At 47.7% G+C, this 23,176-nt stretch overlaps 1 protein-coding gene across 4 annotated transcripts in view; it reads left to right on the forward strand.

Moving 5' to 3' along the window:
* LOC127486059 (putative ATP-dependent RNA helicase TDRD12) overlaps positions 1 to 23,176 on the forward strand; it is a 109,395-nt gene that overhangs the window by 5,259 nt on the left and 80,960 nt on the right. For 3 of the 4 annotated variants that reach the window (XR_011384017.1, XM_070062490.1, XM_070062491.1), the window contains exons 2-6: positions 9,518 to 9,676; positions 11,735 to 11,871; positions 15,937 to 16,056; positions 18,187 to 18,242; positions 19,258 to 19,343. Coding sequence is in view for 3 of the 4 variants with exons in the window: in XM_070062490.1 (XP_069918591.1) it covers positions 9,518 to 9,676; positions 11,735 to 11,871; positions 15,937 to 16,056; positions 18,187 to 18,242; positions 19,258 to 19,343 (558 nt within the window). In the remaining variant the exon portion in view is untranslated. Of the gene's footprint in view, positions 1 to 9,517; positions 9,677 to 11,734; positions 11,872 to 15,936; positions 16,057 to 18,186; positions 18,243 to 19,257; positions 19,344 to 22,852; positions 23,031 to 23,176 lie in introns of those variants that run through there. The other variant, XM_070062492.1, reaches the window with a different exon arrangement.

A 23,176-nucleotide genomic window follows, 5' to 3' on the forward strand; every position in this document is an offset into this window, starting at 1 on the left:
GAAGCTCCTTTGTAGCTGTATCTTTCTCTACCTGTAATGCTTTATAAAGAAGATTGTTTTCTGCTGCTATTAGTTTTTCTTTTCTAGAATGTCACAGAAATGGGTGCCTGCAGAATCCCAGAGCAGTAGTGGCCTTTCACTGTGGCTTCTTCAAAGACGACACATTGGATACTGCTTTGTGTTGCTGCATAGGGTCAGTGGCAGAGTAGTATTCCATTGTGTGCACACACAGCAGTTTATACTCACAGGCCACTTGAGTTGTTTCAGTTTAGGGAGATGATGAACAACACTGCTATAATCTTTGCCTACAGGTAGTTGTATGGACTCGAGTTCATTTCATTTGGGAGAATAACTAGGATGGAATTGCTTGTGTTTTAACTTTATGAGAAACTGATGGACTGTGTTCCAGCATAACTGCCTTTTTGCATTTCTGTCAAAAATGTCTGAGTTCCCTTTTTCTCTCTCTCACTGTCTGACTTTGCCTGTCTAATAAAAGGGGGGGGGGGGGCGCAGCGCCGTGGCTCACTTGGTTAATCCTGCACCTGCAGTGCCGGCATCCCATGTGGGCTCTGGGTTCTACTCCCAGTTGCTCCTCTTGCAGTCCAGCTCTCTGCTGTGGCCCGGGAAGGCAGTGGAGGATGGCCCAAGTGCTTGGACCCTGCACCCGCATGGGAGACCAGGAGAAGCACCTGGCTCCTGGCTTCGGATCGGCGCAATGCGCCGGCCATAGCAGCCATCTGGGTTGTGAACCAACGAAAGGAAGACCTTTCTCTCTGTTTCTCTCACTAACTCTATCTAATAATAAAAAAAAAGTATGAGTTCTATTTGCTCTTCATCCCTGTATACAGTTAGTATTGTAAGGTTTTTTGTTTGTTTGTTTTTTAAAGATTGATGATTTTGACAGAGTTAGAGATCTTCCATCTGCTGGTTCACTCTTGAATTGGCCACAAAGATGGGAGCTGGGCCAGGCCAAAGCCAGGAGCCCCGACTCCATCTGGGTCTCCTTTATGGGTGCAGGGGCTCAAGCGCTTGGGCCATCCTCCACTGCTGTCCCAGGCACATTACATTACAGGGAGGTGGATTGGAAGTAGAGCAGCTGTGACTGGAACCCACGCCCTTTCTCCAGCGCCAGCCTCACCTGATGGCTGTAGACTCACAGCTGAGACTTGGACTTGAGGTCGGATAGTGAGTCCTCCAGTTGTGTTCTTCTTTCTCATGATTATTTAGGCTGTTCTAATTCCTTTGTCTTTTTTTTAAATAAAAGATTTATTTTTATTTATTTGAAAGTGAGAGTTACAGAGAGAGGTAGAGCCAGAGAGAGAGGTCTTCCCTCTGCTGGTTCACTCCCCAAATGACTGCAACACCTAGAGCTTATCTGATCTGAAGCCAGGAGCTTCTTCCAGGTCTCCCACGCAGGTGCCGGGCCCCAAGGACTTGGGCCATCTTCTGCTGCTTTCCCAGGCCATAGCAGAGAGCTGGATCGGAAGTGGAGCAGCCAGGACTCCAACCGACGCCTATATTTTTTGCCGCCGCTGCAGGCTGTGGCTTTAACCCGCTGCACCACAGCACCAGCCCCTAATTCCTTTGTCTTTCCAAGGAGGATCTCATTATTAGCATGCTGATTTGTAACCACCCCTTCCCTGCAAAAATCCATCATTAAACCTGCTGGAATTGTGTTGTATTTCTAGATCACTTCAGGGGAAAACAGCCGTTTCTTAATTATGGCCCCCACAGGTGCTAGGGGGCATCCCACCCCCAGCATTGCGCAGCATCGCATGAACGGCCTCCATTACTGTCAGCCACCCCTCAAGGCGCATAGTCCATGGTGCTGAGGGTCCAGTCGGGCCCTCCGCTGAGGTGGATGGACAACCCCTGCCCCAAGGGTGACCTTTTTCGTTTGATCAGTAATTTTTTTATGATCTTGTCCTCATCACCTATTTGTATACAAAAGTTGCTTAAAATTTTAAAACCAATCTAAAGAGACAAAAACTAAAGGATCGCTGCATTTATTTAACTGGGCAGCTGTTCCCTCAAGCTTCGGCCCTGCGTAAGTCAGTCCACTTCCAGAGTTTCTCTGCAGCCACCGGCCCTGCTGGTCTCTTTAGGGCTGACCCTCCTGTGTCAGAGGCTCAGCTTGTACGGTATTGCTGGATTTGAGCTGCACTCCAGTGTCAGCCCACCTGCCTGTCTGTGTTGTGGTGGGTCCAGGGAGCTATCTTGAGGACTTTGACTGTAGTAGGGGTGGATGGAACAAGGGTCTGTTTATTTCTAAGAGTTTGTTTTATCTGTTTGAAGGCTTTTTTATTTGATTTAAAGATTTTATTTATTTGAGAGGTACAGTTAGGCAGTGAGAGGGAAAGACAGAGATAAAGGTATTCCTTCCGTTGTTTCACTCCCCAATTTGCCACAATGGCCAGAGCTACGCCGATCTGAAGCCAGGAGCCATGAGCTTCTTCCTGGTCTCCCACGCAGGTGCAGGGGCCCAAGGGCTTGGGCCATCTTCTATTGCTTTCCCAGGCCATAGCAGAGAGCTGGATCGGAAGTGGAGCAGCTGGGACTCGAACCAGCGCCCATCTGGGATGCCAGCACTTCAGGCCAGGGTGTTAACCCGCTGCACCATAGCGCCAGCCCCGAGAAGGCTTTTTTACAATAGAGGACTTTTCCCCACTTTGTGGCTTTCTAAGTCTGGAATTTGCAGGTCTAACAAGCAAATTAGATACAACAGGATCTAAAACAAAAAGATTGAATCGTTATTAGAGTACCTAGGAAATGTGTTCTCTAAACCAGGAGCAGGTTTTCTCACAGAGAGAGGCATGTAGGCCTGGCCAGGTACGTATGAGGCCCGACCACTGTCTTTACATGGGATAGTGGAAGAGACATCATAAGAAAGGTGTGAACCTCTTGAGGGAAGACCCCCTGTTGACTCCATTACCTAGGCGGCCTGGGAGAAGAGCTGGCTTGAACAGGAGGTTAGTACAGAACAGGCGGCACTTCTGAAAGGAAGATTGCAGTCCTGCCTGTCCTGACCCGAGGCCTTGCCCTCAATGGCAGTAGTTATCTTGGAAGCCGGGCAGAGTAAAGGGCTCTTTGAGCTTGGAGCCAGTAGGATCTGTGGTTCTAACCTGGGATCCCTTCAGCCCCAAGGCAATTCCATTCACCCAGCTCTTGACAGAATTTGGTAGAGGCTGGCTTTTTTCAGGATGGCTGTTTGCCCCATCTCCTGGCTTTCCAAATTGAAGCCTGATGCCATTTGGGATGGACTGGCCTCACTGGGTCTCGTTGATGGCAGAACACTGTGTAAAGTAGCTATTAGTTGGCTTGACAGCTATCTTTACATTCCTCCTGCTAAAGCAGACCACAGAGGCATCCTCTAAGATGTCAGTTAAGGGGTTGTTGAGTTCTGTCCTTAATCTTTGGTGGCTGAGCTAGAAGTCTGTAGTCACAGGCATGTTTTGACAGTTTTTTTTTTTTTTTGAAACAATGCAGTGCCCATGAGGAGAGCTATGTTCTTTAAGTAAGATCAAAACATGAAGATGGTTTCACTAATTTGTCTATAAATTTTGTTATTAATTTGCCAAGAACAACTTTAACTTGGACTTTAGAGGGAGCAATGAGCACTGTATTATACCTCTAACTATATTGTTTTTAGATAAATAGTACACCTTTATGGTTGCAAATACCTAACACAAGTGCAACTTGTTTGACCAGCAGACCCAAATGCAAACATGTCAATAACTTAAAAAAAATTTTTTTTTAGTTTTTCTGTACCAACAAATTGAGAACAGCCTATTTATCATATTTATTTAAGTCAGGTGCACCAGAAAGGTAATTTGTGTTAATTTAGCAGTTTTTAATAATTTTTATATAGACACACAATCTGCACATAAGTATCTGGCTCCTGCCATCGGATCAGCCCGGTGCGCCGGCTGCAGCGGCCATTGGAGGGTGAACCAACGGCAAAAAGGAACACCTTTCTCTCTGTCTCTCTCTCACTGTCCACTCTGCCTGTCGGAAGAAAAAAAAAGAAAAGAAAAGACAAAAAAAAAAATTAATGGGGCTGGCTCTGGTGCAACAGGTTAACGCCCTGGCCTGAAGCGCCGACATCTCACGTGGGCGCCGGCTCCTGGCTTCAGATTGGCACAGCTCCGGCCATTGCGGCCAATTGGAGAGTGAACCAGCAGATGGAAGACCTCTCTAACTCTGACTTTCAAATAAAGAAATCTTAAGAGTGTTAATTTTTTTTTAATCTATGATGTCAGTGACCACTCGAGGCTGTTGACATGAGCTGCCTAGACTAAGGAAGCCTTTTGAGTCCACAACTCTCAGTATTTGGACAAGGCCAGAAGCAAAGTGGAAGTTCTCTCCTCCCTTTAGAGAAAAGTACATCCTCTTTTGATGGCTGCTTCTTTTCACTGGGGCCTCACGGAGATCCTTCATGTAGAACATTTTTGCCACAGTGTCTTGGCTTTCTATGCTTGACATGTAAAACAAGTCCATATTTAAACAGACTTTTAAAACTTTGAAACTTTTAGAACTCAGCTGTTTTTAAACAAGTAGAACTTAATGAGACAACGATTATCTCAGTAGGATACAAAAAGACTATTTTCCCAAATATCTATTAACACTTAAGTATTTCATCAACCTCATTGCTTTTACAGAGGATCAGATTTTAATCTTACGTCAAAAAAAAAAAAAAACAGATTGATAACTTTTGTAGCTAACAAAAAAATTGTATAACCATTTAAGACTTCCACACACCTTTTGCAACTACCTAAACCGTTTTATCTTTTCCATTCCAATCTTACAATCCATGTCCTTTCTTTATTATTTCACTAAGAAGCACAGCTTTGACTTGGCAACCTTTTTTCCATCTGTTGATTTTCTTGATTTACATTGAAAATCACAATTTAAAAGAATATCCCGAATTTCAACCTTAGTTACTTCTGAGCAGTCTTGAATTATTTTTATTTATAGACAGCTTATAAAAACCTATTTGTCAACAAATCCAGAGTTTTTCATAGACTGTAAGGTGTTAAGAGTACCTAAGTTTACTTGTGGACACATGTATCTCATTTACCTTTACCCAATTTACATTTAGCAACTACACAGATTGTTAGGGTTGGAGTAGCTGGGGTTCTGGCCTTTTGTACCCCACCCCCGCCACCCCGGGATGAGAGAACTGACATCAACGGAGACAGGTCACTTCATTAAGGCAAAGAGGGAGAAGCATCCTGTTCTAGAAAAGTCTGGTCTGGAGTGCACTTGGGGCTGGGGTTTTATCTGGTTAAGGAGGGAGTTTGCCACTGTCGCTGTGGGGGAGGGAGAAGACTTTGCAGCTGGTGGAAAGTGGAACTAGGGGGCTCTGGGAAGCCTTGGGAACTTTCCTCAAATCTAATTAGAAAGCTGCCCTGTGCAGCTCATCTATTTAATTAGTTGTTTTGCAAGGAGTCTGGGGGAGGTTGCACCTGGTTCCCCACCCAGAGGAGGTTGCACTGGTTGTCAGAAGGAAGGGAGGAAATGGGGAGGGGGTGGGCTGAGGGCAGAAGGAATGGGGAAGGGGCCATGAGCCCTTTACAGATGACTGAAGATACTGGCATTGTATCATGCTTTGTCTGAATTAATGTCAGAACTACATTTATATGGAATTTTATTTTTTATAAAACTGGAAATCAGTTTTATCAACCTGAGATCTGTTAAATGGCCATTTTTCATTTAGTCACCTGCTGTCTGGCAAGGGTTAGCATCATTGCAGAACCTGTAATGGTTGCATAGAAGCCAATAGGGATTACAGTTGAAGCCTTCATAGGTAAGCCGATGACAGCCACATTTCATTCCCAGGACAGATTTCTCTTTCTTCTTTAGACCTTGGGAAAGCCTCTAGCACAACCTCAGTTGTGTCAGCTAGAAACAAGTTTAAGTAAAAGACAAAGGCCTCTGCCACACTTGGGGAGGCTCGGTTCCTGCACCCTGCTTGGCTGTTGCCGTGAGAGCACACGCTCTTGTTCTGCAGGGAGGGCTCTGCTCCGGCACTGAACCCTGAGCTGCTTCCCGCCCTCTGCTTGGCGGGCTCCACTCTTTCCTTGGGGTGAGTGTCCGGGCTTTTTTGTTTGTTTGTTTGTTTGTTTTTTGTTTGGAGGCCAGAGACTAGTTAAAGCAGTGAAAACAGATTTTATTCAGTACCTCCTGAGGAGAGCTGAGCTCCATCACCAGTGGTGCGGAGGTGCCTGGGTGTTTTAAAGGGAGGGCTGGGGTTGGCACAGCTCAAGGGAAGAGTGAGAAGAGGTCATTCAGGGTAAATGCGGTGATCCCAGCTGTGTGTGCTAGCTGGAAGTTATGGAAGTTAGCACGCTGTCTTCTTGCAGAAACTGGCATGGCGGCCCTGGCCTCATAGGAGTGGCTACTGAGCAGGGACACACTTCCAGATTTGTAAGCTTTTTTGAGTGAAGCCTCTAAGAACGGAAGGTTGGGGCCTGCCTCAGATGATAGCCTGAACAGTCAGTTCTTCTGGCATTGTGGAGCTTTCTCTGGCAGGCAGGCAGGCAGGCTTGCTTATTTATCAGTTTTATTTAAGAGTGACAGGGGTCGGGCGAGAGAAATAGCTCTTATCTACTGATACACTTCCCAAACACCTACCATGGCCAGGACTGGACTGAAGCCAAAGCTGGCAGTAGGGAACCCATTCCAGGTCTCCTGCATGGGTAGCAGGAACCCAGTTGGGCCATCACTGCTGCCTCCCAGGCTCTGCATTAGCAGGAAGCTGGAGTCAGGAGCTGGAACTGAATATTGAATCTTTAGCACTCTGGCGGGGGGATTCAGTGAGTGTCATGACTGTTAGGCCACATGCTCACCACTCAAGTGAGCACTTTAATGAATAATTGCAGTCATCCCAGGGTTGTGGCCTTGTGCTGCTGGAAGCCGGAATCTGGTTGTCTCTGAGTGCGAAGGACTGAATGGAGCCACATGCCCGGAGTGCTGTTTCTAGGGGCAGCAGCTGTAACTGCGTGCTCCTCTGAGCCCTGCACCGCTCACTTACTCCGTACTTCTTGCTGTCTCCCCCATTGCCGTTCAGGACTTGGCAAGGATGGGAGGGGTGTTGATGTGCAGACATCAGGGCTCCCTCTATGGCTGTTTCAGAATTTCTCCCCCTAATCCTCACTGGCACCGACAGCTCTGATTCCCCGAGCCACAGTGTGACTTTGTGTTGCGTTGTTGCCACTCTGTACAACTGGGAGGTGTTCTGGGATAGTGCCCAGTGAAGTTCCTTCTTTCGAGGGTCAGCTCTCCAGTGTCTGTTGCTTTTGCTAGCTCTTCATTTATTTTGTGTTTTTTCAGGTTCATAATTGTGCTGTGTGTGTAACTTATACACTATTTTGCCCTTGCCAGAATGACTGCTGTTCATTTTCCAGTTATTTATTATGAGAATAGTCAAACATTCAGAAAAATAATACGATTACTAAGGTGAACTCTTCTATTCCTGCCACTGGTAACTTAGACTCCATATCTCTGGGTGTTTCTGCTTCCATACCTTTTCAGTAGACAGAGTTAGGAAAAACCTCTGAAAAATCGTGCGTTCTGGCCGGCGCCGTGGTCCACTTAGCTAATCCTCCGCCTGTGGCACTGGCACCCCAGGTTCTAGTCCCAGTTGGGGCGCTGGATTCTGTCCCAGTTGCTCCTCTTCCAGTCTAGCTCTGCTGTGGCCCTGGAAGGCAGTGGAGGATGGCCCATGTCCTTGGGCCCTGCACCCCATGGGAGACCAGGAGGAAGCACCTGGCTCCTGGCTTCAGATCAGTGCAGCACGCTGGCTGTAGCGGCCATTTGGGGGGTGAGCCAACAGAAGGAAGACCTTTCTCTCTCTATCACTAACTCTGCCTGTCAAAAGAAAAAAATCGTGAGTTCTTTTTTAAAATTTAATTTTATTGGCCAGTGCCGCGGCTCACTAGGGTAATCCTCCGCCTTGCGGCGCCGGCACACCAGGTTCTAGTCCCGGTCGCGGCGCCGGAGTCTGTCCCGATTGCCCCTCTTCCAGGCCAGCTCCCTGCTGTGGCCAGGGAGTGCAGTGGAGGATGGCCCAAGTGCTTGGGCCCTGCACCCCATGGGAGACCAGGAGGAAGCACCTGGCTCCTGGCTTCGGATCAGCGCAGCATCCTGACTGTAGCGGCCATTTGGGGGGTGAGCCAGCAGAAGGAAGACCTTTCTCTCTCTCTCTCTCTCACTGTTTAACTCTCCCTGTCAAAAAACAAATCTTGAGTTCTTTTTTAAAATTTAATTTTATTTATTTGAAAGAGTTACACAGAGAGGTAGAGACAGAAAGAGAGGTCTTCCATCTGCTGGTTCACTCCCCAGATGGCTGCAACGGCTGGAGCTGTGCCAGTCGGAAGCCAGGAGCTTCCTCCAGGTCTCCCATATGGGTGCAGGGACCCAAGTTCTTGGGCCATCTTCTGCTGCTTTCTCAGGCCACAGCAGAGAGCTGGATTGGAAGTGGAGCAGCCGGGACTCGAACCGGCACCCCTATGGAATGCTGGCGCTTCAGGCCAGGGCTTTAACCCTCTGCACCACAGCGTCTGCCCCAAATCATGAGTTTTTAGTGATGTTGTCAATCAAACTTAATTTTGGGGTGACTGGTGCTGTGGCATAATAGGCTAAGCCTTTGCCTGTGGTGCGGGCATCCCTTATGGGCACCAGTTCATGTCTTAGCTACTCCTCTTCTATCCAGCTCTATTGTATGGGCTGGAAAAGTAGTAAAAGATGGTCCAAGTATTTGGGCCCCTGCACCTGCATGGGAGACCCAGAAGGAGCTCCTGGCTCCTGGTCTCGGATCTGCCCAGCTCTGGCCGTTGTGGGCATTTGGGGAGTGAACTAGCGGATGAAAGACCTTTTTCTCTGTCTCTCCCTCTCTCTCTAACTCTACCTCTCAAATAAATAAAATCTTTTAAAAAATTTAATTTTCCATTTTATAATTCTTTCCCCTAACAATAAAAATAACAATAGTAGATAACAATAGTAGGTAATAATAACAATAGTAGATAAGACCCATTCAGAGAAGTCAGTCTAAGTTTCATCCTTATTCTTTCTACTCCATTCTTTTCTCCTGTAGGAGGTAATCTGTATTTGTTTTGGTTCATCTGCTGTCATTTAAAAAAATATGAGCAGGCTGTATATATATTCATACTTATTTTTCTTACACAAAAAGAATACTAAAAATGTTCTGAACCTTTTATATATATGGATGTTTTAATAGGTATTTTAATAATAAGAATATTTTTAATATTTATATTTTTAAGCTACAGGAGACCAAATAGAACTGATTGCTTTTTGAGTTGTACTACATAATTGAGAATTGCATATTATTGATCACATGTTTTAAATTTTATCTTTGGCTCTTTGGTATGACCATTTAAGAGAAAGGTAGTTGTCAAAAATGATAGATCACTTAAATTAGAAAGTTACATGGTTCTAAGGTTTATTTGGTTTTAAAATAAATCATGCATTATTTTATAATCTTCTAAAAATTCTGCAGGTTGAAGATCCAGATTGCTTCTGGGTTATTATAAAAGGATGTAGTCCCTTTTTGGATCATGAAGTCGACTATCAAAAACTAAATAGCGCCATGAATGACTTCTATAACAGCATGTGTAAAGATATAGAAATAAAACCATTAATGTTGGAAGAAGGACAGGTATGTATCTGAATGCACTTTATTTATTGTATCTTTATTATTATTTGAAGATTTATTTAGTTGAAAGGCAAAGTTAGAGGGACAGATAGATCTTCCATCCTCTAGGTCAATCCCCAAATGGCCTTAATGACCAGGACTGGGCCAGGCCGAAGCCAGGAGTCAGGAGTTCCATCAGGATCTCCCACGTGGGTGCAGGGACCCAAGGACTCAGACCATCTTCCTTTGCTTTCGCAGGCTCATTAGCAGGGAACCAGACTGGAAGTGGAGCAGCCGGAACTGGAACCAGCACCAGCCTTTAATTATCCTATCTTGAAACACTAATCAGGATGTAGGGGTGGGTGTTTGGCCAGGTAGTTGAAACACCACCATGTTAGAGTGTTTGCATTCGGTTCCTGATTCTAGCTTCCTGCTAATACACAGACCCTGGGAAGCACCAGATGATAGCTCAAGTAATTAGGTCCCTGTTACCCACCTGAGAGACCTGGATTGAGTTCCTAGCTCATAGCCTTCACCCTCTCCCCCACGGCTGTTGTGGTCCTTGGGGAGTGAATCATTGGGTGGGAGTGCTCTGTCTACCAGATAATTGTTAAAAATATTTCAGGAGCTTAGAATGATGAATGTGATTAGAGTATTTTAACGTTCATGGCTGTTGCCTTGTGTTAGGTTTTTGGGTTGCATGAGACTCAGGCTGATGGTGGCAGGGGGTGGTGCTTGTGTAGGTCCAAGTGGGGCCTTGGGATAGATGCCATCCAGATCCAGGTGTTAGGGCCGTCTTCCTGGCGGTGGGAGCCAGGGCAGGTATAGGGACCTTGGCAAAGAGGACCTGGGGTTTTCAGTTCTGGGCCAGTGCCTTCCTCTTTGGTTGCTCATGGCTTTGACCGACTTGGGATTGTTTCTGCTCTGTGCTCCACATCAGGGCTTCTTTGCTTTCGTGCAGCCTCAGCCACCATTGCTGTGGTCTGATTTCTCTTGGGTCAGCCATCGTTCCAAGTGTGAACTTCGGTAATAGCATGGAGGGGAAGGACGTGAACACTCGTTAGGAGGGAGACAAGACCTCATCTGAATTCCTTCCCTCGTGCCCACAAATGTCCTTAGTGACCAATTTGTTATTTTTCCATACCAGTGACTTACTGGAGGGATGGAACGGGGTCAGTGGTCCTTTAAGTGTAGTCTTGTTTGGGAAAGCATGATGGGCTCCTCACAGTGAGCATTTACCCAGGAGGTTAGTGCTTTCTCCCTGTCCTTTTGTGGAGAGGTGGTTAAACAGGACACTGTGAATAGATTCAGGGTCACTTGTTTTGAAGAACAGGCGTGCTGTTACCTTCACGTGGGTTTAACATGGGAGAGAGTGCCACTTGCAAGCCATGCTAGGGTGACCCCTCCTTCGTGGCACTGCTGTGAGTGTTTCACTTCATGCTCTCTCCATTCAGTGGCTGTCACTGCCCGAATCCACTTTCATTTGTTTTCTTTTTTTTTTAAAGAGTGATTTATTTATTTGAAAGTCAGAGTTACGCAGAGAGGAGAGGCAGAGAGAGAGAGGAGATCTTCTACTCCCTGGTACACTGCCCAGTTGGCCGCGACAACCAGAGCTGTGCCGATCCAATGCCAGGGACCAGGAGGAAGCTCCTGGTGCAGGGGTCCAGGGACGTGGCCGATCTTCTACTGCTTTCCCATCCATAGCAGAGAGCTGGATTGGAAGTGGAGCAGCCGGGGCTCGAACCGGCGCCAATATAGGATGCCAGCACTGCAGGTAGTGGCTTTACAGGATATGCCACAGCACGGGCCCCTCATTTGTTTCAATATGGTGATTTCTCCCACTCCTTCTGTATTGGTGAGCTGGAATTCTTCCTGTTTAGCACTTTCCTTTCAGCTGATCTCTGCTTTCTGGGGGCCTTTTCCTGGGAGACAGTGCTCAGTTTGGGCAGCCTCCTACACCTGTGTCATCTCCTGTAAGTGGGGTACAGGCTGAGACGATGTGGAGAGGAGCCTTTAGGGCTGTCATCACGTGACTAGAGGTTTGACTGCTGAACGTAATAAAGCCTGCCTTCTGTTTTGCAGGTCTGCGTGGTGTATTGTCCGGAGCTACGGTGCTGGTGCAGGGCTGTCATTAAGTCAATCATGTCTTCAGCAGACCATTACCTGGCAGAGTGTTTCCTTGTAGACTTCGCCAGGTACATTCCAGTAAAATCTAAAAAGTACGTATGTGTGTGTTTTTTTTTTTTTATTTAATGAGCATAAATTTCCAAAGTACAGCTTATGGATTACAAGAGCTTCTCCCCCCCGTAACTTCCCTCCCACCCACAACGCTCCCCTCTCCCACTCCCTCTCCCCTTCCCCTTCACATCACGATTAATTTTCAATTATCTTTATATATAGAAGATCAATTTAGCATATGTTAAGATTTCCACATTTTGCTCCCACACAGAAACACAAAGTGTAAAATACTATTTGAGTACTACTTACAGCATTAATTAAACACCTAAGAGTAATTGTGTATTAATTACAGAGTTCAACCAATAGTTTTAAGTAGAATATAAAATGCATCTTTTGTATTGTTGTGGCTTCCCCCCAACCCTGACCTCCCTCCCTCCCGTGGCCCTCCCCTCCCCCACTCCCTCTCCCATCCCGCCCTTCATCACGTTTCATTTTCAATTACCTTCATATACTGAAGATCAACTTAGTATATACTAAGCAGGGATTTCCACAGGCTGCACTCACACAACCGAACCAGGTATAGGGTATTGTTCGACTAGTAGTGTTGTTTTTAAGTTTCATAGTAAAACACATTAAGGACAGAGATCCTATATGGGGAGCATGTACCCAGTGACTCCCGTTGTTGATTTAACAATTGGCACACTTATTTATGCTGTCAGCAATCACCCGAGCCTCTTGCTATGAGCTGTCTAGGCTATGGAAGCCCCTTGAGTTCACCAACTCTGAATTTGTTTAGACGTATGTGTGGTTTTATGTCTGTTTGCCTTACTCTGTTTAAGGAGATAATGATGAATTTTAAAGGAGAATGTCAGTTTTTAAAGTAAGGGGATTACCTTTTGCAAAAAGAAGACATTGAGAGTTTTTGTGCCTTAAGAAATGAAAACTTGGGCCAGGCATTTGGCGCGGTGATGAAGTCACGACTTGGATGCCTGTGCGTCACATCAGAGTGCCTGCACTTGAATCTCAGCTCCACTCTCCACTCTGGTTTTCTGCCAGTGCACCCCCGGGAGGCAGCACATGAGGGCTCAAGTTGACCCCTGCCACCCACACGGGAGACTGAGTTCTGGACTCCTGGTGTCAGCCTGGCTGTTGCCGCATTTGAGAAATGAATCAACCAGTGGACAGGCATCTGTGTTTGTCTCTCTGTCTGTGACTTTCAGATAAATAATGAAGGAAGACTGCAGGTTTCCATTCTGCGTGCATGACTAGAGGAGCAAATGGTCCTAATGAGGACAGAGAGAGTGACTGTGGCCTTTCTCCACTTGCCTGCCTAGGGTGGGGCAGGGCAGGTTCAGGCTGTTCCCTTCTCGTCTCCTGGGTGCCCTGTGCCAGCTGCTCTCTGGCCTGTCCTCTTAGTTTGCACGTGGGATGGGGTGGGTCCTTCAGTGCGGTTTGCCTCACTACCGGGAGGTAGAGAGAAACTCTCCGTGTCTCCACAGAGGAGGAAATTGATGGCCACCCTCAGGTTGCAGAGAGCAGATTATATACTCAAGTGCGTATTCCTGGTTGTTCTGCATCACAGAGTAAAGGTGTGGCTATCACGTAGGGTGCGGAGACAGTTCAGGCTCGTCCTGACTGTAACCTTCATTGACTGTGGGACTGCATGTCACAGCTCACTAGAAAACATTAGCACATCACTGTGTTCCTAAAGTTGTATTGATAAAATGCATGAAGTTTTAATAAATGGTTTCTGGGCGGGGAGGGGGGAGGGAACATGCCAGCACACGAGGCTGGTGCTATGGTATAGTAGGTTAAGTCTCTGCCTGCCGTGCCAGCATCCTGTATGGGCACCCGTTCGGATCCCAGCTGCTCCACTTTGAATCCAGCTCCCTACTCATGGCCTTGGAGAACAGCAGAAGATGACCCAAGTGCTTGGGCCCTTGCACCCACGTGGGAGACCCAAAGAAGCCCCTGGCTTCCGATTGGCCCAGCTCTGGCCATTGTAGCTATTTGGGGAGTGAGCCAGAGAATGGAAGACCAACCTCTCTGTCTTCCCCTCTCTCTGTCTATAACTTTACCTCTCAAATAAATAAATGTTGAGAAAAAGCTAGCACAAGTCACTGTTGGTGTTTAGTGATAATTGTCCCATGGTTTGTCCCAGAGTAAAAGGATGTCCATTTAATAGGCAAACACAAGGGCTCTTATTCCAGTGCAAAAAGAGCAGAGCCAGCTAGCCTTCGGTGCAGTAAGAGGTGTCTCTCACGTAGAGGAGTTTCGTGGCAGAAGGGCTCACCAGACATGGAGGATTTGCAGATACTCAAGGGAAAAGTAGGTGCCTCCCCAGCTTGGGATTCTGCACCTCTGTGACCATAATTGTTATAAAAGTACTTGGGGTCAGCGCTGTGGCATAGCGGTACAGTCACCAACTGCAGAGCCGACATCCCATATAGGTGCCGGTTAAAAAGCCCAGGCTGCTTCACTTCTGACCCAGCTCTCTGCTATGGCCTGGGAAAGCCAAGTCCTTGGGCCCTGCACCCGTGTGTAGGAGGACCTGGAAGAAATTCCTTACTCCTGGCTGCAGATCCGCACAGCTCCAGCCGGTGTGACCAATAGGAGAGTGAACCTGTGGATGGAAGACCTCTCCCTTCCTCTTCCCCTTCCCCTCCCCCTCCCCCTCCCCCTCTTAATCCCGCTCTCCCTTCCCCCCTCTCCCTCTGTGCAACTCTTTCAAATAAGTCTTTTTTTTTTTTTTTAAGTACTTACTGTGTTTAGCCATCTGGGGAGCTTTTCCTTTTGTATTTGGTGTTTTGAGTTTATTTTTGGCAAGAAAATCAAATGATTAAGTAGAGCTCTAACCTGTCTAAGACAAAGGGTAGGGCTTCAGGGAAGAGAGCTGCTTGATGGTGAGGAAATACGTTGACATGTCTGTTGCTTGCCTTACTTGTCACCTCGCCGTCCATCAGCTGTTTTGTGCAAAGTTGGCAAATACTAATTTTTAAAACATCTGTTCATAGACAGCAATGTTGGAGTAATTCTGGTCACGTAGTAAATGGAATTTATTTCACAGGCTTATTCATTGTTATTCAGTGTTTCCTTTTATTTTTAACTTTTTATGTATTTGAAAGGCAGAGAGACAGAGAGAGAGAGAGAGAGAGAGCGAGCGCGCGAGCACGTGCCTTCTTGTTTCACTTCTAAAATACCTACAACAGCCCTGGGTAGGCCATGCTGGAGCCAGGAACTGGAAACTCAATGTGGTCTCTCCTGTGGGTGGCAGAGACCCAGCCACCTGCTGCCTCCCAGGGCCTGCACCAGCAGGAGGCTGATTGGGTGTGGAACAAGAACTGGAGCCCGGGTGTTCTGACTCGAGATCAGGGCATCCCAAGCAGCATCCCAGCAGGGAGGCCGCATGCCTGCCCCTGTGCAGTATTTCTGTTCCTTCTTTCCCTCCTTCCTCTCTTCCTCCCTCCTTCCCTCCTTCCTTCTGATTTGTGGTATGAAAGGCAGAGTGACAGAAAAGGAGAGAAAGAAAGAGAAGTGTATCTTTCATCCTTTCGTTTACTCCTGCAAATACCCACCACAGCCAAGCTGAAACCAGGAACCCAGAACTCCACCTGAGTTTCCCATGTGGGCACAGGGACCCAAGTACTTGAATTGTCTTCATGATGTCCCAGGCGCATTAGCAAGGAGCTGGATCGGCAGTGGATCTGGGCCCAAGCTGGCACTCGCATGGACACTGGCACCGTGGGTGGCGCCTTCACCTGCACCACAGTGCCAGCTGCACAGTGTGTCTTAACCTGAGGAGCCTCACCAGATACACTCTCCCTGAATTCCTGCCCCTGTGCCATGAAATTTTGATGCCACAGATACACTGAATCACTATGTAGGATCTCTCTGCTTTTACAGGAAGATTTTTTCCACCCTCCAAGAAGCAGTTTTGTTCCCTTGGCCAGATGTCTCCAGGCATCTGTTGGAGGCTGTGTTAGAATCAGAAAGGCATGTCTTTACTTTGTTTTACGGCAAGCATGTTACTGACCTAGGTGAACTATAAAGGAGTCTGTTCTGTGTTGTGTGTTTTATAATGGAACTCTCTCTGCTTCATTTGTCAGCATCCGAGTTGCAGTGGAATCATTTATGCAGCTTCCCTACAGAGCAAAAAAGTTCCGGTTGTACTGCATGAAGCCTGTTACATTGCACATTGACTTCTGTGAAGACAGCGCCGAGATTGTGTAAGTACAGGTTCTGAAGTCACAGGAATCATGAGTAAACGCCTTCAGTTTGTGTCTGCATTTATGTGCCATCAGTTACCCGCGAGCAGGTTTTGAAGGTCTGGGTTCTGCAGGAGGCAGCCTCTGAGTTGGTGCTGGTCAAACTGGCTGTGAGTAGAATTCTCAGGCACCCCCTCCCAGGCCAGAGCTCTGTGCCTTTTGACTTAAAAAAAAACTTATAAAAAGTAGTAGAGGCCGGCGCCGCGGCTCAATAGGCTAATCCTCCGCCTTGCGGCGTCAGTACACGGGGTTCTAGTCCCGGTCGGGGCGCCGGATTCTGTCCCGGTTGCCCCTCTTCCAGGCCAGCTCTCTGCTGTGGCCAGGGTGTGCAGTGGAGGATGGCCCAAATCCTTGGGCCTTGCACCCCATGGGAGACCAGGAGAAGCACCTGGCTCCTGCCTTCGGATCAGCGCGGTGCGCCGGCTGCAGCGCGCCAGCCGTGGTGGCCATTGGAGGGTGAACCAACGGCAAAGGAAGACCTTTCTCTCTCTCTCTCACTGTCCACTCTGCCTGTCAAAAAAAAAAAAAAAAAAAAGTAGTAGAGTAATTCTAAAGAAAAGCTTTCATGAAATAAAACTGCTGGAGCATTAAAAAAATGTTGACCACATGCCTGCCTCTGTCCCACGTCTTTCCTCCTGGAGGCCTCTGTGGGCTGTGCAGGCTGTGACCTTCCCACCCTCCATTGGTGCACTTACATACCCATGTGATCGTGGATCCTGCCCTCTGTCAGTGCCTGTACACACCCCTGTGCGCCTGGATCTCGCCCTCTGTCGGTGCACTTAGACACCCCTGTGAGCCTGGATCTCGCCCTCTGTGGATGCACTTACATACCCCTGTGAGCCTGGATCCTCCCCTCTGTCCGTGAGGTTAGACACCTCTGTGGGCATGGACTTTCTTAGGAAGAGAACAGGCTCTCTTGTTTGCAGAATTAACTTAGGAGTAGCTGTGGAGGTTCTTTGCCAATCCATATCCCTCTCCTAACCACTTTGAGTCTTTTTCATGGGTGACTATGACCGATGTGGTTATTGGATTTAACTGCCCCCCCCCCATTTGATCTTTAAAATAACTCTTGGAAGGAATGGATCTTGTGATACAGCCGAGTAAGCCACTGCTTGGGGCACCTTTGGTTCCATACTGGAGTACCTGATGTAAGTCCTGGCTGCCCACTTCCAGGACAGCTTCCTGCTAGTGCCCTAGGAGACAGCAAATGGTGGATCGAATCCTGAGTACCTGCCACCTGTGAGGGAGACCTGAGTGGAGTTCCGGGCTCCTGGTTTCAGCATGGTCCAGGCCCAGTTGTTGGAGACATTTGGAGAGTGAACCAGTAGATAGAAGATTTCTCTCTCTCTCTTGCCCTCTCTGATGCTCTGCCTTTCAAATAAATAAAAATGAATAAACATTTAAAAAACTAAAATAACTCTTGAAGTATGGTGGTAGCATATCTGATAGATCCAAACAAGAGAAATGTAAATATATTATTCTGATCTTGACTTTTTATTTTATTTTTATTCCTTCTAAATACTGGTTTCTCCTGATTTTCTACTGCCTATACCTTTTCCTGTGATTTTCTTTCCAAAGCATAGGCGAGCTGTAGAAAGGTTAAGTTGATAGAGATCAAATGGGAGGTGGCGAATGGGTGCTCTAGTGGGCAGAGTGAGGACCATAGCAGCCGCTTCCCCACAGCTGCCCCTACACTGTTGGCTTAGCCGACATGTACTGATCCCTCTCTGTGCCAGCCTGTGGAGACGCAGTGATCTCAGAATCGCTGCCCCAGGGAGCTTGTGTTTTGATTTGTCACAGGTAACTGATGTTGCAGCAGGCAGTGCCAGGTGGTGAGCACAGGTCACCTCACTGGGGCTCCTGGGATGTGAGTTTGTGTTGGTGCAAGCAGCAGTGTGGAGGGGGTGTGTCACAGGAAGTAGCTGGGGTCTTTATCCCCACCCAGAGCAGGGCCAGAGCTATGCTGTCTGTTGTGTGCATCGTGTGCTTGATTGGTCATGCAGAAAGAGCCCTGTGTGTGGTTTACAAAGCAAGGTTAGTGTACTAGCCTTGGGGTTTTGTTTAATGAAGTTGCCCTGTTCACTGTTTCAGACCTGCCAAGAAGTGGGACAGTGCCGCTGTTCAGTACTTTCAGAATGTCCTGAAAGGTAAGCCGGTGCGCACTCAGAGCCTGCTTTGAACTGCCGCCGAGGTCGCTCAGCCTTCTGTGGGTGCAGGCTTGGCCAGGTGCCTATCTGGCTGTTTGACCCTCCTGGCAGGTTTCCCTAAGTACCTGCAGCTGCTTCTGCCCAGTACTCAGCACCCCTGCAGCTTTGTAGGTGAACGGGGAGGTCAGTAGCTGACAGCTGATCAGAAGGGGGCCTTTTGTGGGGGGGATGCCTGCACGAGAATAGTGTCCACTGCTTTGCTTGCATAGAAGCTGCAACACTGCAGAGTAAATGGACACGGATGTTATTAGACCAGCAGTTGCTGGAAAGCCTAGCTTTGTTCAGTGAGCGAGATTATAGGAAGTGGGTGTTTGCTATATAATAATCAGTTGCTGATTTAAGATGTGTAAAGTGTCATTGACAACCTGTGTAGTGGCTCTCTTCATTTCATGTCAGTGTCTCTTGTGGCATCTGTCCTGACCCCTGGCAGTCAGAAGCCTAGTGACTCTGTCTGCTTCTTAAGGCTGTAGGCTGTTCAGAAGAGTTAGGGAGTGTGAAATGCCTGTGGGACGGCCTGGTACCTAATTGAGTCCTGCCTCCTCTTCTGAGCTGTCCTGCAACACTGGGGAAAGGAAAACCAAGTGCTCTGATGTTGGAAGGAACTGGAGGTTGGAAGGGTCGCTAGATTTGGAATTTGGGCCCTTGTGAGCTCTCTGGGGCTTCTGGGAAGTGAGCATGGGGGTTTGGATGAGGCCGACCATTGGGAGGACCAAGAAGTACCCTGGAGGGGGAGGCATTTGAAGGGTGGCAGGAGGATGCTGTTGATGGGATAAAGGGCTTACTTATAACACCACTGGCCGAAGAGCCTTTTTCACGGCTCCTAGGAAGACTTTGGTCATTTTGGCACTGGGAACTTTTTCGTGGTTGGCAGAGATTAACAGATGGGAAATAGCCATGATTTTCTCAAGAACGCTTTTAATGTCAGCTGATTTGAGTTTTCTTTTGTGCCATCTAGCAACTACCCAGGTAGAAGCCAAGTTATGTGCTGTGGAAGAAGACACTTTTGAGGTTTACCTTTATGTAACCATAAAAAATGAAAAAGTAAGTTGTATTTTAAATTTTAAATTCTATTTTAAATTCTACTTTAGTAAAACAGTGAATAAATGCCAAGTAAAACAGTATAATTCATGCAGCATAGAAATCATCTTAATATTTCAAAGTCTTAAGTTAAAAGTAGCCAGGACTGTGTATTTTCTATTGATTATTTTTAAAAAATACTTCATTTTATTTAGTGATGGGCAAAAATTATTATAGTAATAAGTCTGAACTGTTGTTTCCTTATGATTTTTAGAAATGACTCATTTGTGGGCCGGCGCCGCAGCTCACTAGGCTAATCCTCCGCCTTGCGGCGCTGGCACACCGGGTTCTAGTCCCGGTCGGGGCGCCGGATTCTGTCCCGGTTGCCCCTCTTCCAGGCCAGCTCTCTGCTGTGGCCAAGGAGTGCAGTGGAGGATGGCCCAAGTGCTTGGGCCCTGCACCCCATGGGAGACCAGGAAAAGCACCTGGCTCCTGGCTCCTGCCATCGGATCAGCGCAGTGCGCCGGCCGCAGCGCACCGGCCGCGGCGGCCATTGGAGGGTGAACCAACGGCAAAAGGAAGACCTTTCTCTCTGTCTCTCTCTCTCACTGTCCACTCTGCCTGTCCAAAAAAAGAAAAAAAAAAAAAAAGAAAGAAATGACTCATTTGCTACCATGTCAGTTCACTGCTCTCGCCTGCTCTGGGGTTTGTTCACAGTGTATTTTGTGGCCTTTTAAAGGATTCACATAAGCGCAGAGAAGGAGATGGCACACATGAGCCCCTCCTGAAGTACCTGCTGCTGCCCTGGTGCAGTTCTGCACCTGGGTCAGAGCGGCAGGGTGGTGTGGATCCAGGGCCTCCGGGAGCCCACACACAGTGCCTTCCTCATGAATTTAATTTTTTTAAAAATAATTTTGGACTTTCAGAGGAGCTTCAAAAATAGTATGGAGCTATTTGGATGTGGTTTACCTTGTTTTCCTAATGTTAGCGTCGTACAGAGCCGCAGTGCAGTCAAAAACTGGCAGATTAACATGAGTAAATACTGCTAAAGTGTCCTTGGCCCTCACCGGAGTGTTGCAGTGTTCCCACTGGTTTCCTTTTTCTGGTCCAGGGTGTGAGCCAGGCCTCCAGCTTGCCTCCAGTGTCCTGTCTGGTTAGTCTCCCAGAGTCTGGGACAGTTCTTCAGTCTTCCTTCATGGCCTGGACGCTTCTGAAGAGTCCTGGTCAGTTATGCTGCAGAGGAACGTTCAGTTTGACTTGGCCTGATGTTCTCATGATCAGACTGAGGTTGTGCATGTTGGCAGAGAGAGAGAGGTCTTCCATCCACTGGTTCACCCCCCAACTGGCTGCGACGGCTGGAGCTACGCCGATCCAAAGCCAGGAGCCAGGAGCTTCCTCTGGGTTTCACACACAGGTGCAGGAGCCCAGGGACTTGGGCCATTTTCTGCTTTCCCAGGCCATAGCAGAGAGCTGGATCGGAAGTGGGGCAGCTGGGACTAGAACTGGCACCTGTATGCCATGCCAGCACTGCAGGCAGCAGCTTTACCTGCAACACCACAGCGCCAGGCCCTATCAGGCATTCTGAATTTGCTACGGTGAGGTTCACTTTTTCCATCGTTCCTTCTACAGTTTTAAAACTTTAATTATCTTTTTTAAAAAGATTTATTTGTCTATTTGAAAGTCAGAGAGAGAAGGAGAGACAGAGAGAGAGAGGTCTTTCATCTACTGGTCCACTGCCCAACCAGCTGAAATGGCCAGAGCTGAGTTGACCTGAAGCCAGGAGCCAGGAACCTTCCCTGGGCCTCCCACATGGGCACAGGGGCCCAAGGACCCGGGCCATCCTCCGGTGCCTTCCCAGGTCATAGCATAGAGCTGGATTGGAAGTGGAGCAGCCAAGATCCAAACTAGCACCACATGGGATGCGGGATGCTGGCACCACAGGCCTAGGCCCTAACCCGTTGAACCACAGCACTGGTCCTTTATTTATCTTTTTTAAAAAAGATTTTCTTGGCCAGCCCCGTGGCTCACTAGGCTAATCCTCTGCCTGCGGCGCCGGCACCCCGGGTTCTAGTCCCAGTCGGGGCGCTGGATTCTGTCCCAGTTGCTCCTCTTCCAGACCAGCTCTCTGTTGTGGCCTGGGAGTGCAGTGGAGGATGGCCTGAGTGCTTGGCCCCTGCACCTGCATGGGAGACCAGGAGGAGGCACCTGGCTCCTGGCTTTGGATTGGAACAGTGCACTGGCTGGCAGGCCGTGGCAGCCCCTTGGGGGGTGAACCAACGGAAAAAGGAAGACCTTTCTCTCTCTCTCTCTCTCTCTCTCACTGTCTCTGTCAAAAATAAAAAAATAAAATACAATAAAAATATTTTATTTATTTGAGAGGTAGAGTTATAGACAGAGAAAGACATAGAGAAAGGTCTTCATCTGCTGGTTCACTCCCCAAATGGCTGCAGTGGCAGGAGCTGAGCTGATCTGAAGTCAGAAGCCAGGAGCTTCTTCCAGCTCTCTCACAGGGGTGCAGGGGCCCAAGCACCTGGGCTATCTCTCACTGCTTCCCAAGGCCATAAGCAGAGAGCTGGCTTGGAAGAGGAGCAGCTGGGATGCAAACTGGCCCCATACAGGATGCTGGTGTGGCAGGTGGAGGCTTAGCCTACTGTACACAGCACAGGCCCCTATTGATCTTTCTGTTTCTTTGAAAGGCAGACAGACAGAGATCCTCAATATCCTGGGTCACTCTCCAAATGCTGTCATTGACTAAGCCTGGGCAGGCCAAAGCAGGGAGCCAGGAACTCAATCTGGGTCTCCCCGTATGGGTTACCAGGACTCAAATTCTGGAATCGTCATCTGCTGGCTCCCAGGGTCTGCATTAGCAGGAAGCTGAATTGAAAGCAGAGCTGGGTTTCGGACCAGGCACTTTGATATGGGATGCAGGCATCCCAAGTGGTGACATAAATAACCACTGTGCCAAATGCCTGCCTCTACATTTTTAATGAAAAAACTATCCCTTCTTCCTCACTTACTGATTGTATTCAGCAATTTCTGTTAGTATGGACTTTGGATTATTTGTTTTGTTTGGAGGGTTGTAATCCCCTCAAATTATCATTACCATCTTGCTCAGTTGTCTCAAGTTTGGGTCATTAAGGGCTTCCTTGTGTTCTTCCATTGTGACCCCTCATTGTTTACACACAGTTTTCTGGGGCCCCAAGATCATTTTCCAGACCCAGCTGTATAATCAACCACTTCTTCAAGAAACTCTGGTTCCTTTTGTTAAAAAATGACATTTAGATACCCAGATGAGGGCATAGGTGTGTTTGCTGCTACTGGGATGAAAGAGATTGTCATTCCTCTCAGCAGAAAGAGTTAGGAATACAAACATGTACACACACACTTTATAACTGTGTGTACATGCACACACACATGTCTTTATTGCTAACCTATCTATCTATACTTATGTTAAGGACTCTGATACTTTGATTTCAGTCCAACAACCTAACCCTCCCCTTTCCTTTTTTTTTATACTTATTTATTTGAAACAGAGACAGAGGGAGAGATGCAGAAAAAGAGATTTTCCTTATGCTTGGTTCACTCTCCAAATGGCTGCAATGCCCAGGGCTGGGCCAGGCTGAATCCAGGAGCCAGAAACTCTAACTGGGTCTTTACATGGGTATAAGGGGCAGGTTCAAGCACTTGGACCATCTTCCACTGCCTTCCCAGGTACATCAGCAGGGAATCGGATTGGAAGCAGAGCAGCAAGGACTTGAGCCAGTGCTCCAGTAGGGGGTGCTGGCATCCACAGATGGTGGCTTAACTCGCTGTACCCCAACACTTGCCACTTTCCTTGTTCTTGACACTTTATTCTA

Source organism: Oryctolagus cuniculus, chromosome 18 (assembly GCF_964237555.1).
Source record: "Oryctolagus cuniculus chromosome 18, mOryCun1.1, whole genome shotgun sequence".
Taxonomy (NCBI): domain Eukaryota; kingdom Metazoa; phylum Chordata; class Mammalia; order Lagomorpha; family Leporidae; genus Oryctolagus; species Oryctolagus cuniculus.